The sequence below is a fragment of the Coregonus lavaretus genome, assembly GCF_964263955.1.
Source record: "Coregonus lavaretus genome assembly, chromosome: 35".
Taxonomy (NCBI): Eukaryota; Metazoa; Chordata; class Actinopteri; order Salmoniformes; family Salmonidae; genus Coregonus; species Coregonus lavaretus.
This window is the reverse complement of record NC_140022.1, coordinates 1174210-1192097: the sequence shown is the minus strand read 5'-3', so window position 1 is coordinate 1192097 and position 17888 is coordinate 1174210. Positions and strand designations below refer to the sequence as shown.

Below are 17888 nucleotides of genomic sequence, written 5' to 3'. Positions count from 1 at the left end.
AATTTATAACATTTTTTACATGTGTTTTTCTGGATTTTTTTGTTGTTATTCTGTCTCTCACTGTTCAAATAAACCTACCATTAAAATTATACACTGATCACTTCTTTGTCAGTGGGCAAACGTACAAAATCAGCAGGGGATCAAATACATTCTTCCTTCAATGTAGTTGGTTGAGCTAGTGAGAATTAATCCTTGACTGAATCTCGTGTTCTCGATTCATCCTTTCAACTGTGTTCATCAACATGTATGTTTTTGTGTGTGTCTATTGAGGAAGCCCCTTTGTGTATCACTCTGCTGACAGTATATGGCTCCATGCCTGGCTACTGGCTGACAGTATATGGCACCATGGCTGGCTACTGGCTGTCAGTATATGGCTCCATGCCTGGCTACTGGCTGTCAGTATATGGCTCCATGGCTGGCTACTGGCTGTCAGTATATGGCTCCATGGCTGGCTACTGGCTGACAGTATATGGCACCATGGCTGGCTACTGGCTGACAGTATATGGCACCATGGCTGGCTACTGGCTGTCAGTATATGGCTCCATGCCTGGCTACTGGCTGACAGTATATGGCGCCATGCCTGGCTACTTGCTGACAGTATATGGCTCCATTGCTGGCTACAGGCTAATTTGATTTCTGCCCCTGAAGCTTGAGTAATTCCTTAGAGAAACAAATTATCCTTGCTGTCGTAGGAGGAGGGTGAGTGACCTGTGATGTCAGAGGTTCTGTCCTCAGCTTTTGGCACGCTGCTGTGGAATAACCCCTCTCCTCACCCCCAGCCTCTTCTCTACCACTCCTGACCCTCCTCTACCCCTCACCCCTTAAACCTCTCCTGACCACCCTCAACCTCTCTTCCCTGGGTGTGCCTAAAGTGTCTTTCTCTCCATCTCAACTAAAACTAAGTCTGTTTACCATCAGTTTGTTACTGAATTGTTAAATTCTTTGACACAAGTACAGTAAAGCAAGGTATGTTTTAATGATTGTGATTCCCCTCTTCAGTGAGCCTGCCCCTCCACGCCCTCTCAACAGAACAGGATGTATGTGGCTTAGTGGTGAGTCAGAGGAGCTGCTGCTGCTTGTAAGTGTTGCATTTAGAATCCTGTTATCACACCACCCCCCCTCACATTCTCAACAACCTTACTGGTTAGGACACCTGAAGAAATCAACAATGCTGGCTAGGACCCCTGAAGAAATACTACATGAGTTCCCACGGGGTGCCAGTATTAAAAAAATATGTATTCACTAACTGTAAGTCGCTCTGGATAAGAGCGTCTGCTAAATGACTAAAATGTGTAATGAGTAAAATCGTTTTGTGAAAAGATGGTTGGAATCAGACTACAGAGGAACTAAAGTGGAGTAGACCATGGTTCCCCAACTTATGGGACGAATTTGGCACGCGGGTGGTTTTATTTGAAATAAAATAGAATATTCATTGTTGGACATAAGACTAAAAACACCAGGAAATCAGCTTCAAGTGATTTTAATTTTGGAAATCTGTTCCCAAGTATTTCCACGCATAATGGAGACCTGTGATCATATACAAATCTAAGCAAGGTTTAAAATTATTGTTTTGGTCAAATAAAACCCACACACATTCACATGCACACACACACAACACACACACCTTTACGCTCATAATTTACTGCTGCTACTCTGTTTATTTTACTCTTTATCTATCCTGATGCCTAGTCACTTACCCTGCCTTCATGTACATATCTACCTCAAATACCTTATTATTATCTATCCTGATGCCTAGTCACTTAACCCTGCCTTCATGTACATATCTACCTCAAATACCTTATTATTATCTATCCTGATGCCTAGTCACTTAACCCTGCCTTCATGTACATATCTACCTCAAATACCTTATTATTATCTATCCTGATGCCTAGTCACTTAACCTGCCTTCATGTACACATCTACCTCAAATACCTTATTATCTATCCTGATGCCTAGTCACTTAACCTTGCCTTCATGTACACATCTACCTCAAATACCTTATTATTATCTATCCTGATGCCTAGTCACTTAACCTTGCCTTCATGTACACATCTACCTCAAATACCTTATTATTATCTATCCTGATGCCTAGTCACTTAACCTGCCTTCATGTACACATCTACCTCAAATACCTTATTATTATCTATCCTGATGCCTAGTCACTTAACCTTGCCTTCATGTACACATCTACCTCAAATACCTTATTATTATCTATCCTGATGCCTAGTCACTTAACCTTGCCTTCATGTACATATCTACCTCAAATACCTTATTATTATCTATCCTGATGCCTAGTCACTTAACCTGCCTTCATGTACATATCTACCTCATACCTTATTATTATCTATCCTGATGCCTAGTCACTTTACCCTGCCTTCATGTACATATCTACCTCATACCTTTGCACATAGATCTGGTACTCCCTGTATATAGCTGCACATTGATCTGGTACTCCTGTATATAGCTCCACATTGATCTGGTACTGGTACTCCTGTATATAGCAGCACATTGATCTGGTACTCCCTGTATATAGCTGTACATTGATCTGGTACTGGTACTCCCTGTATATAGCTGCACATTGATCTGGTACTGGTACTCCTGTATATAGCTCCACATTGATCTGGTACTGGTACTCCTGTATATAGCTGTACATTGATCTGGTACCTCCTGTATATAGCTGTACATTGATCTGGTACTGGTACTCCTGTATATAGCTCCACATTGATCTGGTACTGGTACTCCTGTATATAGCTGTACATTGATCTGGTACTGGTACCTCCTGTATATAGCTCCATTCTTGTGTATTTTATTCCTCTTTTGTTACTATTATTTTTAAACTGCGTTGTTGGGAAGGGCTCGTAAGCAAGCGTTTCACAGTAAAGTCTACACCAGTTGTATTCGGCACATATGACAAATTAAATTTGAAATATATCTGTTTGGGCTTTCTGCGGTGAAATTGCAGTCTAGAAAATATATTTAATTATCAGGCCGCGACTGAATGTAGTTTATGATACCTGGACTAGACAGAAGACAAGATAAAGTGAAACTGATGGAAGTGGAGGCAAGAGTTTTCTGGCCGAGAGAGAGAGAGATTTTTTTCCCTATAGTACACTACGTTTGAACAGGGCTCAGGTCAAAAGTAGTGCACTATATAGGGTGCCATTTGAAAAACAGAAATAGTCAGCTTACTGCCCATGGCGGCACGCCGCAGTACTTTACCCTGACCTGCGCGTGGGTCCTCACATGGCTACTGCTCTCTCTCTTTCCTCTTTGATATAAGACACTGGCTACTGCTCTATCCCTTTCATTTCATTTCATTTCATTTTTAGTCATTTAGCAGACGCTCTTATCCAGAGCGACTTACATGAGCAATTAGGGTTAAGTGCCTTGCTCAAGGGCACATCGACAGATTTTTCACCTAGTCGGCTCGGGGATTAGAACCAGCGACCTTTCGGTTACTGGCACAACGCTCTTAACCACTAAGCTACCTGCCGCCCCTTCCTCTTTACTATAGACTGGCTACTGGGCTTTATATCTCTCTCCACTTAGATTTACATTTGCAAGACGCTCTTATCCAGAGCGATTTACAGGAGCAATTAGGGTTAAGTGCCTTGCTCAAGGGCACATCGAAGGATTTTTCACCTAGTTGGCTCGGGGATTAGAACCAGCAACCTTTCGGTTACTGGCACAACGCTCTTCACCTCTAAGCTACCTGCCGCCCCTAGATCACAGACAAGTTAAAAAACATTGGCCACCATCCTTTATTTAACCAGAGGACACATTGACATATTTTCCAAGTGAGCCAAGACAGCAGTATACATAGTTAACACAACATAAAACACATCTACTAGATCATTAGTACTTGTTTATCTGCTATGTAAATATTTGTTTTGCTATGGGCCTCCTCTTGGCCTATACATATCTGTTTAGCTGATGTTTTTAAATATCCAGAAAGAAATAATACATTCTCTAATACAGTATTCTACAGTAAAAATCAGATTATGCTTTGACCAGGGTTTGCCAGCATGGCAGCATATAACTGAGTTGTCAGGGAGGGGAGCTGTCGGTCGCCATTGAGCTATAATAAGAGGGTGTCGCTGGCTGCCTCACGTGACGGTGCTGGGTGCTTCTAAAGCTTGGTTCACATGACTGGATGTTCCTTCCTCGTATTAAGGACATGAAAGGGAGCGATACTGTCCGACTTCTGCAACCTGCTCCGAATACAGGACCACGAATATGAAACATATTAAATAACCGCCAAATAAAGGGGACAGAATAACAGGAAAAGGAAGGTCGATCTTTACTTTTCGGCTTGTTGTTGCATTTCCTGGACAGCTGTTTGGACAAGGCGGAGCGGTGTGCGCTATCCATTAAACTGCACTCTGAGAACGCTGGATTTGAAACATGACTCGAACACATCCATGCGTTGTCGGGATCGCCTGCTTTGCGATTCTAGGTAAGTGTTTATTATAGTGGTGGTCGAGCGAGGACTGTTACTGAGACGGAGGGGGAAATAAAACGTCATAATCTCCGCTAGTGTTATATTATTGTGTAGTATGGTGACTTGTTAATTAGTAAGTTAGAAATAAATAGATAATTCTATAGGAGCCTATGACATAAAGCCTATTATTTTATTATGTATTTGGATATACGTTTTATTTATGGTCCATTTCAGGGGTAACGTGTTTTATTTTTTCTCTGTCGTATTTGTACACATGTTGATTTCTTCATGATGGCCAGGATATGTTTTGGGACAGACAGTAGAAGGTCAAGTGAATCAAATGGGAACAGACAAACAGGGAGTTCGTTTTCCTAAAATCAAAAGCGCGTCTGTCTCTCTGTCAACCCATTGTTCCGGGGACGCTTCACGTGACCGTAGAGGTGCTTTGTGTGTTGAAACACTGGACCCTCTATGACTGACCATTAGCTGGCCGGTGGCCGCTCAAACCGAGTGACACACACGACACGAACACAGATGTGTTGTCACAGCACTGTCAAGTTAACCAACTACAAGCTATAGGCGTAATATAGTTGTGCCTTGGCATTTTTCTACTGTTTTGTGGAAAGTGTGTGTGCTGTGATGCTATTCATGGGCCAGGTCACAGGTTCATTGACCTTTGAAACTGTGTCCCTTTATTTTGTATATAATATTGATAAGACCTAGGCCTACATAAGAAAGGGAATCAGGTGTGTGGTAGTCAAGCTGTGATTAGTGTTGAGTCACACGTCTTCTCTCTACTTCTGTGGAAACAGTATTATAGAGCGGTTACTCTTTGTCTGTTTCAGAAGTGTCTGTGTTGCTGTGTGTGTGTGTGTGTGTGTTTAGGGGAGGATGTGAGGCAGGCAGGGTCATGCTCAACCACTGGAGTAAAACTCCCTGAGTCATCATCACACACGGGTGCATGATGGAAGCACAGCAGGGCCTGCTGCTCTCTGCTATCCACCAGGCCAGATAGTTAATTAAGCAATAAGGCCCGAGGTATATGGCCGATATACCATGGCTAAGGGCTGTTCTTAGGCACTACCACGGCTGTCAGCCAATCAGCATTCAGGGCTCGAACTACCCAGTGTATGATGGACATTAATAACCCACAAAACACAGGACAGCATCAGGGTTGGCACTAGTTACCACAGCCACAAAGTCAAAATTGGCCATGTTGTAAAAATTATTGATTTTTCTTTTTATATATTTGGTCTTAATTCAAGGTTTAGGTTAGGCATCAGATTTTAATAAGATAAATTGTAGAAATCGGTGGGATTTAGCCATAATTATGACTTTGTGGCTGTGTTAACTACTGACGACCCAGCATCAGGCCTCATCAGGCTCCCTGCTCTGGATGCTGATGACCTCAAGTTGCACCCTATTCCTAATATAGTGCACTACCTTTGACCAGGGCCTATAGGGCTGCTCAAAAATAGTCCTGGTCAAAAGTAGTGCACTATATAGGGAATAGGGTGTCATTGGGGATGCACACTTAGTTTATCTGACATTGATTCTGTCTGTACACAAGTGCTGATTTGGATTAATTGATCCTCTGAGGAGAGGAAGGAAGCCAGTCTAGACTATTGAGGTACACCCTCTGGTCAGTCACTCCTTAGCAACACACTAATAACCTAACCTTTAACCTGTATGTTGGTAGACACATATTTAACCCCTCGACCTCTGTGTCTGTTGTGGTAGCCACCAGGTGTAAATGAGTCTGCATAGTGTACTATATAGGGTGTACCATTTGGAACACATAGCAGGTATTAATAGTCTGTAGCAGGCTATGTGTGTCAGACTAGAGGGTTGTTAATAAAGGGTTTGGTAATGGTACAAGTGAAGGAGAGGGAGGGACCTGCCAGTTTTACATCACTACTGGGGTTACATCATCACAGGCAATGTTCTAGAACTCCTCTCAGGCTTGGAACTGAACTGCTGTGAAACTAGAACTTCTTCTGGTAGTACGGACAGGTAGTGATGCTTCTCAGCTGTAGATGTGAGGGTTCTGGATTATGTTGTAGACATATGTGTTCAGGCTGTGAAATCGCTTGTCTATCTAGATTGATATGTGACCTGAGTCCCTGTGTCTCAGTCTCAACTCTAACCCTGTACTACCCTCTGCTGGTCATTGTTGAGAACTGATATGTTTCCCTGTACTGGATGGAGTTCTTGACGTTGTTGCTCAGGTTGTGCAGCAGCTGTGAGATGAGACTAGCACCACATCATTTTTAAAACTAGAGGCGCATCATCCAGGAACGCTTGCGAAGCAGACCAGGCCGAGGTTTGGGGTTAGAGAAGTTAATGAGGGAAGTGAACAATTCTTCCTTAGTTGTTGATTTGCTCGAAATCTAGAGGCACAACCTAGATTCGAGGCAACGTCTTAAGTAGTTGAACATGTTATTACTCCATGTAAGAAATGTTCTAGGACTGTATGGCTGGTTTTAGTGAATGGTGTTGGCCGCCCAAGGGCTCCTGTCAGAGCGACTGATTCAGAACGTCTCTTTAACCACTTTGATCCGTTTTTATTTAGCCAGGTCAATCAGAGGACATTGAAGTTATATAATGTAATATGCATGTATGGTTTCTGTAACAGATGGAAACAAGTATTAAGGTTTACATAATCAATGGAACATAATTAGCATTATAAAAAAGTTAAAAGCTTAACATACTGTGAACTGATCAAAGTACACAATAGTCCTAAGGTAATACAGAAGTCAGTCGGCTACAGCTACCCCAATATAATGGGCCCTATGGCCTTAGATAGGCTATAAAACATCATCATATACAGTGGGGAGAACAAGTATTTGATACACTGCCGATTTTGCAGGTTTTCCTACTTACAAAGCATGTAGAGGTCTGTTATTTTTATCATAGGTACACTTCAACTTTGAGAGACGGAATCTAAAACAAAAATCCAGAAAATCACATTGTATGATTTTTAAGTAATTAATTTGCATTTTATTGCATGACATAAGTATTTGATCACCTACCAACCAGTAAGAATTCCGGCTCTCACAGACCTGTTAGTTATTCTTTAAGAAGCCCTCCTGTTCTCCACTCATTACCTGTATTAACTGCATCTGTTTGAACTCGTTACCTGTGTAAAAGACACCTGTCCACACACTCAATCAAACAGACTCCAACCTCTCCACAATGGCCAAGACCAGAGAGCTGTGTAAGGACATCAGGGATAAAATTGTAGACCTGCACAAGGCTGGGATGGGCTACAGGACAATAGGCAAGCAGCTTGCTGAGAAGGCAACAACTGTTGGCACAATTATTAGAAAATTGAAGAAGTTCAAGATGACGGTCAATCACCCTCGGTCTGGGGCTCCATGTAAGATCACACCTCGTGGGGCATCAATGATCATGAGGAAGGTGAGGGATCAGCCCAGAACTACACGGCAGGACCTGGTCAATGACCTGAAGAGAGCTGGGACCACAGTCTCAAAGAAAACCATTAGTAACACACTACGCCGTCATGGATTAAAATCCTGCAGCGCATGCAAGGTCCCCTTACTCAAGCCAGCGCATGTCCAGGCCTGTCTGAAGTTTGCCAATGACCATCTGGATGATCCAGAGGAGGAATGGGAGAAGGTCATGTGGTCTGATGAGACAAAAATAGAGCCTTTTGGTCTAAACTCCACTCGCCGTGTTTGGAGGAAGAAGAAGGATGAGTACAACCCCAAGAACACCATCCCAACCATGAAGCATGGAGGTGGAAACATCATTCTTTGGGGATGCTTTTCTGCAAAGGGGACAGGACGACTGCACCGTATTGAGGGGAGGATGGATGGGGCCATGTATCACGAGATCTGGGCCAACAACCTCCTTCCCTCAGTAAGAGCATTGAAGATGGGTCGTGGCTGGGTCCTCCAGCATGACAACGACCCGAAACACACAGCCAGGGCAACTAAGGAGTGGCTCCGTAAGAAGCATCTCAAGGTCCTGGAGTGGCCTAGCCAGTCTCCAGACCTGAACCCAATAGAAAATCTTTGGAGGGAGCTGAAAGTCCGTATTGTCCAGCGACAGCCCCGAAACCTGAAGGATCTGGAGAAGGTCTGTATGGAGGAGTGGGCCAAAATCCCTGCTGCAGTGTGTGCAAACCTGGTCAAGACCTACAGGAAACGTATGATCTCTGTAATTGCAAACAAAGGTTTCTGTACCAAATATTAAGTTCTGCTTTTCTGATGTATCAAATACTTATGTCATGCAATAAAATGCAAATTAATTACTTAAAAATCATACAATGTGATTTTCTGGATTTTTGTTTTAGATTCCGTCTCACACAGTTGAAGTGTACCTATGATAAAACTTACAGACCTCTACATGCTTTGTAAGTAGAAAAACGGAAGTGTATCAAATACTTGTTCTCCCCACTGTATATACTAAACATAAAGGACCATAAGTAGCATAATGGTAACCACAACATGTGGTCCTTGGGTCAATACAGACCTGAATGGGCCCTAGCAAACCATATGCTAAAAGGCTACTAGTTAGCATTATCATACGACATGGGTTCTACAATCGATAAACAGTGTGACGTGAATATACCACATGAAGGACACATCACACTCACTTAGACATACCGGAGAGTTGTCTGATGGCTTCCAAACCAAAACAATGGCTGCATTCCAAACACTTAAGACACACACTCTCCCCTCAAATTAAGTGGACACTTCTGATGACTTATTATGACGTCTGACGAGTTGACACTTGCAGGACGAGGGAAGAATGAATACATTTTAAATGGACCGCTCTTGCCCGAAAATGTGTCACTCGTTCGTCCCACAGTTGTGTTTTCAGTCATCATGGAACCACCGGTAGCTGTTGTGTGTGCTTTATATGCGCCACAGTCAATTATGATTGCATTTCATATCTTGGCTAGAAGACAACGCGTCCGACTATATCAGGAAAATCGAAAATTACAACGTGTAAGTGTGATGTCAGGGAAAGTTGGATGCACAAGCTAACGTTTCCAAAAGCTAACCAAATAAAAACATAATTACTTTCATGATACATGTTTGAGCCGTCATGTGCATTAGTAGCACCATTTCTAACTTATTTACATTCGTTGTTCTTCCACTTGTATGTTGACTTCTCCATATTAATGTTGGTTTTAAGTTTTGGATGACTTTTCTTAGCGGATGTACAATCATCGCAAATTGAATTATGTGGCGTTTCAGGCCCCGTAGTGAACGTAATTGTACACTAGCAAACTCGATCAAAAACTAGGGCTGAGGGGTTTACGTTGCCAACTTCCCTTGCTTGGACAATCATTTGGACCGACAACAAATATGGCCGCGAGGGTAATTGGAGGAGGGTGTGTATTTTATGTGTTTGAAACGCAGCCAATGTTTGATGTGGTGTGTGTATGGCGGCCATCTTTAATATGGTCAGCTGGTGACCATCTGACCTGTCAGGTGAGTGGTCAGGTGACTTGGTGGTCATTTTGGAGAAACACTTTGCCACTGTGATAGTGAGTTTGATAGTGAACTGGGCCTTAAACATGGAATAATCCTTAACACTCCAACCTTGTGAGAGTGGCAAACTTGACACGTTTTAATTTTCAGTCAAAAACAACTTGATATCAAAGGAGTGCCTTTGATTTGACAGCATGTACATGCACAGTTTGGCACTAGATGACCATTAGACCCGTTAATGTGTTTCTGTGCATGAGCTTAGCTAGCCAGTGTCGCCATGACATCACTTACAAGAATGATCAGGGATTTTGATTGGAGAAGCAGTTTCTGCCTATCTTCCTACTGTACTGTCTTTGCTAGAACTACTCAGGTTGTTGCTCAAGTGATGGTGCTGCTGATGGTGATGGTAATGATGATGATGATATCTCCCCCCAGGTTGCGTGACAGTAGCCCAGTCAGTCATAGTTAGTTATAGTGGTGATGGTAATGATGATGATATCTCCCCCCCAGGTTGCGTGACAGTAGCCCAGTCAGTCATAGTTATAGTGGTGATGGTAATGATGATGATATCTCCCCCCCAGGTTGCGTGACAGTAGCCCAGTCAGTCATAGTTATAGTGGTGATGGTAATGATGATGATATCTCCCCCCCAGGTTGCGTGACAGTAGCCCAGTCAGTCATAGTTAGTTATAGTGGTGATGGTAATGATGATGATATCTCCCCCCCAGGTTGCGTGACAGTAGCCCAGTCAGTCATAGTTATAGTGGTGATGGTAATGATGATGATATCTCCCCCCCAGGTTGCGTGACAGTAGCCCAGGCTCTGGTCACTCTGGAGGTGACAGAGGGAAACTCCACCTGTATAAAAGCTGAACTCTCCGCCTCCATCTCCATCACCTATGACACAGCCAACGGCACGGTAAACTACATCCCCCACAATCCTCTCCGGCGTAGAGAAACACAGATTGTACTTTTGAAAATGTCCTGAACATAAGTCTCTCTTCCCACGACAACTGTGTGCATGAGTTTGGGCCAACGATCCCATCCTGAACATGTTTTAAATGTACAAACATTCTTCTTCTTCTCTCCAGCGTACGGTGATGGTGCCCCTCCCAGGGTCGGCGGTGGTGGGTGGGGCCAGCTCGTGTGGGGGTGACGGCCGCTCCCCCCGGCTCGTGGCGCTGTTTGGGGATGGCCACACCCTGGGCCTCAGCTTCTCATCCAATAACAGCCTGTACAGCGTATCTACTCTCACCCTGCAGTACAACCTCAGTGATGTCACTACCTTCCCAGAGGCCAACAGTACCGGTGAGAAAGAGACTGACACACACACACACACACACACACACACACACACACACACACACACACACACGGAGGCACGCTTCGCGCGTACACACACGGAATTGATTATTATTTGATTTCTGACCAATGTGTCTTGTCTGTTGTTCTACAGATGTGGTAACTGTGGAGACGACCTCTGTGGGGATGGTTGCTAGGGTCAACACCACCTACAGATGTATCAGCGCCTCACCTGTCATTGTGGGAGGAGCCACCGTCACCTTCTCAGACGTCAAGATGGAGGCCTACATGACAGGAGATGATCTGAGCCCCAACGGTACAGCCACCAACACCTGGGCTGATACCCAAATGATACCATATTCCCTAGATGGTGCATACTTTTGACCGGGGCTCATTTGGGACGCACACTTATTGTCCATCACTGACCATCAACAACTGTACACTGACCATCAACCATTAACAACTGTCCACTGAGCATCAACCATTAACAACTGTACACTGACCATCAACCATTAACAACTGTACACTGACCATCAACCATTAACAACTGTCCACTGACCATCAACCATTAACAACTGTTCACTGACCATCAACCATTAACACTTTGGTTATTCCTTTACATGTTTGGCTTTGACCCCTTAACTTATTGTTTAAATGAACAGTATGATGATATTGACCCGTGTTGGTTTATAACTGTTCTGAACAGGATGAGGGTATTGACCCGTGTTGGTTTATACAGTGGGGAAAAAAAGTATTTAGTCAGCCACCAATTGTGCAAGTTCTCCCACTTAAAAAGATGAGAGAGGCCTGTAATTGTCATCATAGGTACACGTCAACTATGACAGACAAATTGAGGAAAAAAAATCCAGAAAATCACATTGTAGGATTTTTAATGAATTTATTTGCAAATTATGGTGGAAAATAAGTATTTGGTCACCTACAAACAAGCAAGATTTCTGGCTCTTACAGACCTGTAACTTCTTCTTTAAGAGGCTCCTCTGTCCTCCACTCGTTACCTGTATTAATGGCACCTGTTTGAACTTGTTATCAGTATAAAAGACACCTGTCCACAACCTCAAACAGTCACACTCTAAACTCCACTATGGCCAAGACCAAAGAACTGTCAAAGGACACCAGAAACAAAATTGTAGACCTGCACCAGGCTGGGAAGACTGAATCTGCAATAGGTAAGCAGCTTGGTTTGAAGAAATCAACTGTGGGAGCAATTATTAGGAAATGGAAGACATACAAGACCACTGATAATCTCCCTCGATCTGGGGCTCCACGCAAGATCTCACCCCGTGGGGTCAAAATGATCACAAGAACGGTGAGCAAAAATCCCAGAACCACACGGGGGGACCTAGTGAATGACCTGCAGAGAGCTGGGACCAAAGTAACAAAGCCTACCATCAGTAACACACTACGCCGCCAGGGACTCAAATCCTGCAGTGCCAGACGTGTCCCCCTGCTTAAGCCAGTACATGTCCAGGCCCGTCTGAAGTTTGCTAGAGTGCATTTGGATGATCCAGAAGAGGATTGGGAGAATGTCAGATGAAACCAAAATATAACTTTTTGGTAAAAACTCAACTCGTCGTGTTTGGAGGACAAAGAATGCTGAGTTGCATCCAAAGAACACCATACCTACTGTGAAGCATGGGGTGGAAACATCATGCTTTGGGATGTTTTTCTGCAAAGGGACCAGGACGACTGATCCGTGTAAAGGAAAGAATGAATGGGGCCATGTATCGTGAGATTTTGAGTGAAAACCTCCTTCCATCAGCAAGGGCATTGAAGATGAAACGTGGCTGGGTCTTTCAGCATGACAATGATCCCAAACACACCGCCCGGGCAATGAAGGAGTTGCTTCGTAAGAAGCATTTCAAGGTCCTGGAGTGGCCTAGCCAGTCTCCAGATCTCAACCCCATAGAAAATCTTTGGAGGGAGTTGAAAGTCCGTGTTGCCCAGCGACAGCCCCAAAACATCACTGTTCTAGAGGAGATCTGCATGGAGGAACGGGCCCAAATACCAGCAACAGTGTGTGAAAACCTTGTGAAGACTTACAGAAAACATTTGACCTGTGTCATTGCCAACAAAGGGTATATAACAAAGTATTGAGAAACTTTTGTTATTGACCAAATACTTATTTTCCACCATAATTTGCAAATAAATTCATAAAAAATCCTACAATGTGATTTTCTGGATTTTTTTCTCTCATTTTGTCTGTCATAGTTGACATGTACCTATGATGAAAATGACAGGCCTCTCATCTTTTTAAGTGGGAGAACTTGCACAATTGGTGGCTGACTAAATACTTTTTTCCCCCACTGTAACTGTTCTGAACAGTATGAGGATATTGACCTGTGTTATGTTGATAAATGTTCTCAACAGTATGAGGATATTGACCCGTGTTGTGGTGTTGATAAATGTTCTGAACAGTATGAGGATATTGACCTGTGTTGTGGTGTTGACAAATTTTCTGAACAGTATGAGGATATTGACCCGTGTTGTGGTGTTGATAAATGTTCTGAACAGTATGAGGATATTGACCCGTGTTGTGGTGTTGATAAATGTTCTGAACAGTATGAGGATATTGACCCGTGTTGTGGTGTTGATAAATGTTCTGAACAGTATGAGGATATTGACCCGTGTTGTGGTGTTGATAAATGTTCTGAACAGTATGAGGATATTGACCCGTGTTGTGGTGTTGATAAATGTTCTGAACAGTATGAGGATATTGACCCGTGTTGTGGTGTTGATAAAAGTTCTGTTCTGTCATTCCCAGAGAGTGTGTGTACTGCTGACCAGAACTCCACCACATCCCCCCCTCCACCCCCCTCCACCACCACAGCAGCCCCCGTCCCTGTCCCCACCCCCCCTGGAACCCCCAACCAGGGCAGCTACTCCGTCTCCAATAGCAACGGGACTGTCTGTCTGTTGGCCCGCATGGCACTGCAGCTGAACATCTCCCACTTCTCTGCTTTACAGAATAAGGTAACACACACTCATGTACACACACACACACACACACACTGTCCCAGTAACACACAATAACCTGTCCCTCTCCTCCTCATTGACAGACTATCCAGGAAGTAGTAAACATGCTGCCCAATCAGACGACCAGCTCAGGATCATGTGACCCCTCCAGCGCCACCCTGGTGCTGACGCAGGGCGGAACCACCAACCTCAGCTTCCTGTTTACTCTGGTGACATCATCACTCTACCGTTGACCTGTCTGTCTGTCTGTCTGTCTGGTTATCAGTCTGTTTACCTGTCTGTCTCCCTGTCTGGTTATCGGTCTGTTTGCTTACCTGTCTGTCTGTTAATTCTCTACTCTCCTCCGTGACTGATGTTCTTCTCTTTACAGAACACCACGTCTAACAGGTACCACCTCAGTGGTCTGTCTGTGGTCGCAGCTTGGTCTGACATGACAGGTTAGTATCACCTCAGTGGTCTGTCTGTGGTAACAGCTTGGTCTGACATGACAGGTTAGTATCACCTCAGTGGTCTGTCTGTGGTCGCAGCTTGGTCTGACATGACAGGTTAGTATCACCTCAGTGGTCTGTCTGTGGTAACAGCTTGGTCTGACATGACAGGTTAGTATCACCTCAGTGGTCTGTCTGTGGTAACAGCTTGGTCTGACATGACAGGTTAGTATCACCTCAGTGGTCTGTCTGTGGTAACAGCTTGGTCTGACATGACAGGTTAGTACCACCTCAGTGGTCTGTCTGTGGTAACAGCTTGGTCTGACATGACAGGTTAGTATCACCTCAGTGGTCTGTCTGTGGTAACAGCTTGGTCTGACATGACAGGTTAGTATCACCTCAGTGGTCTGTCTGTGGTAACAGCTTGGTCTGACATGACAGGTTAGTATCACCTCAGTGGTCTGTCTGTGGTAACAGCTTGGTCTGATATGACAGGTTAGTATCACCTCAGTGGTCTGTCTGTGGTAACAGCTTGGTCTGACATGACAGGTTAGGGATTCCTTATCAATAGTGTCCATATAGACAAAACATGCAAACATTTCTAAAAACCTGCTTTCACTTTGTCATTATGGGGTATTGTGTGTCGATTGATGAGGGGGAAAAAAACAATGTGATCTATTTTAGAATAAGGCTGTAACGTAACAAAATGTGGAAAACGTCAAGGGGTCTGAATACTTTCTGAATGCATTGTATATGATACCACTCACCTTTACCACCTCTCTCTCTCGCCATTTACTACCTCTCTCACTCACTCTCTCTGCCTCTCTCTCTCAATTCAATTCCAATGTAAGGGCTGTATTGGCATGGGAAACATGTTTACATTGCCAAAGCAAGTGAAATATATACTTTATTGTTTATATCACTTTTATTAACAGTCAACATTACACTCACACAAGTTCCAAAAGAATAAAGACATTTCAAATATCATATTATGTCTATATACAGTGTTGTAATGATGTGTACAAAGTACAAATGGGAAAATAAATAAACATAAATATGGGTTGTATTTACAATGGTGTTTGTTCTTCACTGGTTGCCCTTGTGGCAACAGGTCACAAATCTTGCTGCTGTGATGGCACACTGTGGTATTTCACCCAGTAGATAAGGGAGTTTATCAAAATGTGATTTGTTTTCTAATTCTTTGTGGGTCTGTGTAATCTGAATGAAATATGTCTAATATGGTCATACATTTGGCAGGAAGTTAAGAAGTGCAGCTCAGTTTCCACCTCATTTTGTGGGCAGTGTGCACATAGCCTGTCTAGGTCTGCCTACGGCGGCCTTTCTCAATAGCAAGGCTATGCTCACTGGGTCTGTACATAGTCAAAGCTTTCCTTAATTTTGGGTCAGGTATTCTGCCACTGTGTACTCTCTGTTTAGGGCCAAATAGCATTCTAGTTTGTGCAGTTTTTTTTGTAAATTATATTTTTGTTTTCTCATGATTTGGTTCTCTCTCTGTTCCTTTACCACCCCTCTCTCTCTGTTCCTTTACTACCTCTCTGCTGAATAATTACTGTTCCATGGTAAGAGTGCATGTCTGGATTTGAATGTTTAACGACTCTCCCTCCCTCCAGCCCCGTTCAACACCAGTAACAGTAGTCTGGACTACCTGCGTGGCTCCCTGGGGCGGAGCTACATGTGTAGTTCAGAACAGACTCTGGCTGTAGACCAGAACTTCTCCCTCAACACCTTCCAGCTGCAGGTCCAGCCCTTCGGCCTCACCAGAGGACAGTTTGCACAAGGTACTGGATACGTTATAATCTAGCATTCTCATTCTCTACCCTTTCATCTGATCTATCCATCTCTCCTCTCTCTCTACCCTTTCATCTGATCTATCCATCTCTCCTCTCACTCTCTACCCTTTGTGTTTTATGGTTGTCCTTGATTAGAAGTTCTGTATTTGTATTAATTACCTTCTCTCTTTCCCCCACGTACCTCTCTCTCCACATCCCTCCTCTCCCTCCCTCCCTCCCTCTAGCGGAGGAGTGTCAGTTGGATCAGGACAACATGTTGATCCCCATCGTCGTGGGAGCAGCTCTGGCCGGCCTGGTTCTAATCGTTCTCATTGCTTACCTCATCGGCAGGAAGAGGAGGCCCGCTGGATACCAGACCATCTGAGAACACTGACACACAGGCTGCTTGTGTCTCAAATAGCCCCCTATTCCCTAGATAGTGCACTACTTTTGACCAGAGGCCTATGGAGCCTTTCCAGACATACTGCAGAGAGCCGGACGCTCCAACCAACGACTGCTACTAATGACTGACTGGACCATGTACAAACCAAGCCCTCTCTGCAGCGTGTGTGTGTGTGAGAGTGAGTGTGTATCCTCTATGTATTGTTATTCACAGCAGCTCATCCTCTGCTACCTACTAACCGACTACTGCCTGGTCAAACCTACTATCCCCCTCGTCTCTCTCTCTCTAACCCATCTCTACTGCAGCTGGCTCAGTATACCCTCATTTTAGTTCTAATCTCATTTCATGTTTGACTTGGGTGGATTTTCGCTTTGAAGTAATTGAATGATTTTTTTTTTCTTCAATTGTAATTTTTGTGTAAATTACAATTAATCTGACATTATATGGTATTAAAATCTTATGGAGGAGGGGGTCTTTCCTAGAACCACATCTTGTGATTGGCTCAAACACACAACAAGCTTTCCTTCCTTCCTTCCTTCCTCCCTCATCTCCTTTCCTTCATGACCACCATCTTTTCTATGACATCACCTGGGAGGCCCGAAGACTCCTGTGAAAAGGGAAACTTGTGAATGTCTGTCTAATAACCCCACTCTGGTTAGAAATACTGACCTAATTATCTTGTAGGTCACAAGAACATTTGAAAGGCCTTAGGGGGGGTGTGTGCTGTGTTTGGGTTTTACTCCATTTCAAAACAAAGGGTTGTGGATGGCATAAGACTGAGGAATGTAACACAAGGTCAAGGTGTTACATGATGGATGTGTTGAATTGGGCAGAAATGGGTAGATTCATTGTTTTCTAAAAGCAGGGGGTGTAATATTGTCTCTAACTCTTCCCCTCTCCTCCCATGATTGTGTTAATATCGATTTGTAGCGAGTTGATATTTTATTTTTGTAGAGAATGTTTTGATCATTTTTCTATTATGCATCCTGCTGAGGTCAATAAAATACATTTGAAACTCTCTTCTGCTTCCTGAGTTGAGAATAGATGGGGTTTGTAGTTCCCAGCAC

General features: G+C 43.7%; 1 protein-coding gene across 1 annotated transcript; it reads left to right on the top strand.

Annotated features, from left to right (window-relative positions):
* The first annotated feature begins 4110 nt into the window (after positions 1-4110).
* On the top strand, positions 4111-17840 carry LOC311109752 (lysosome-associated membrane glycoprotein 1-like). The gene is made up of 9 exons (XM_084152729.1): positions 4111-4456; positions 10705-10823; positions 10996-11212; positions 11361-11522; positions 13989-14197; positions 14284-14409; positions 14571-14637; positions 16260-16427; positions 16664-17840. The coding sequence occupies exons 1-9, from the start codon at positions 4405-4407 to the stop codon at positions 16801-16803; spliced, it is 1260 nt and encodes a 419-aa protein (XP_084008855.1). The 5' UTR covers positions 4111-4404; the 3' UTR covers positions 16804-17840.
* Positions 17841-17888: the final 48 nt, after the last annotated feature.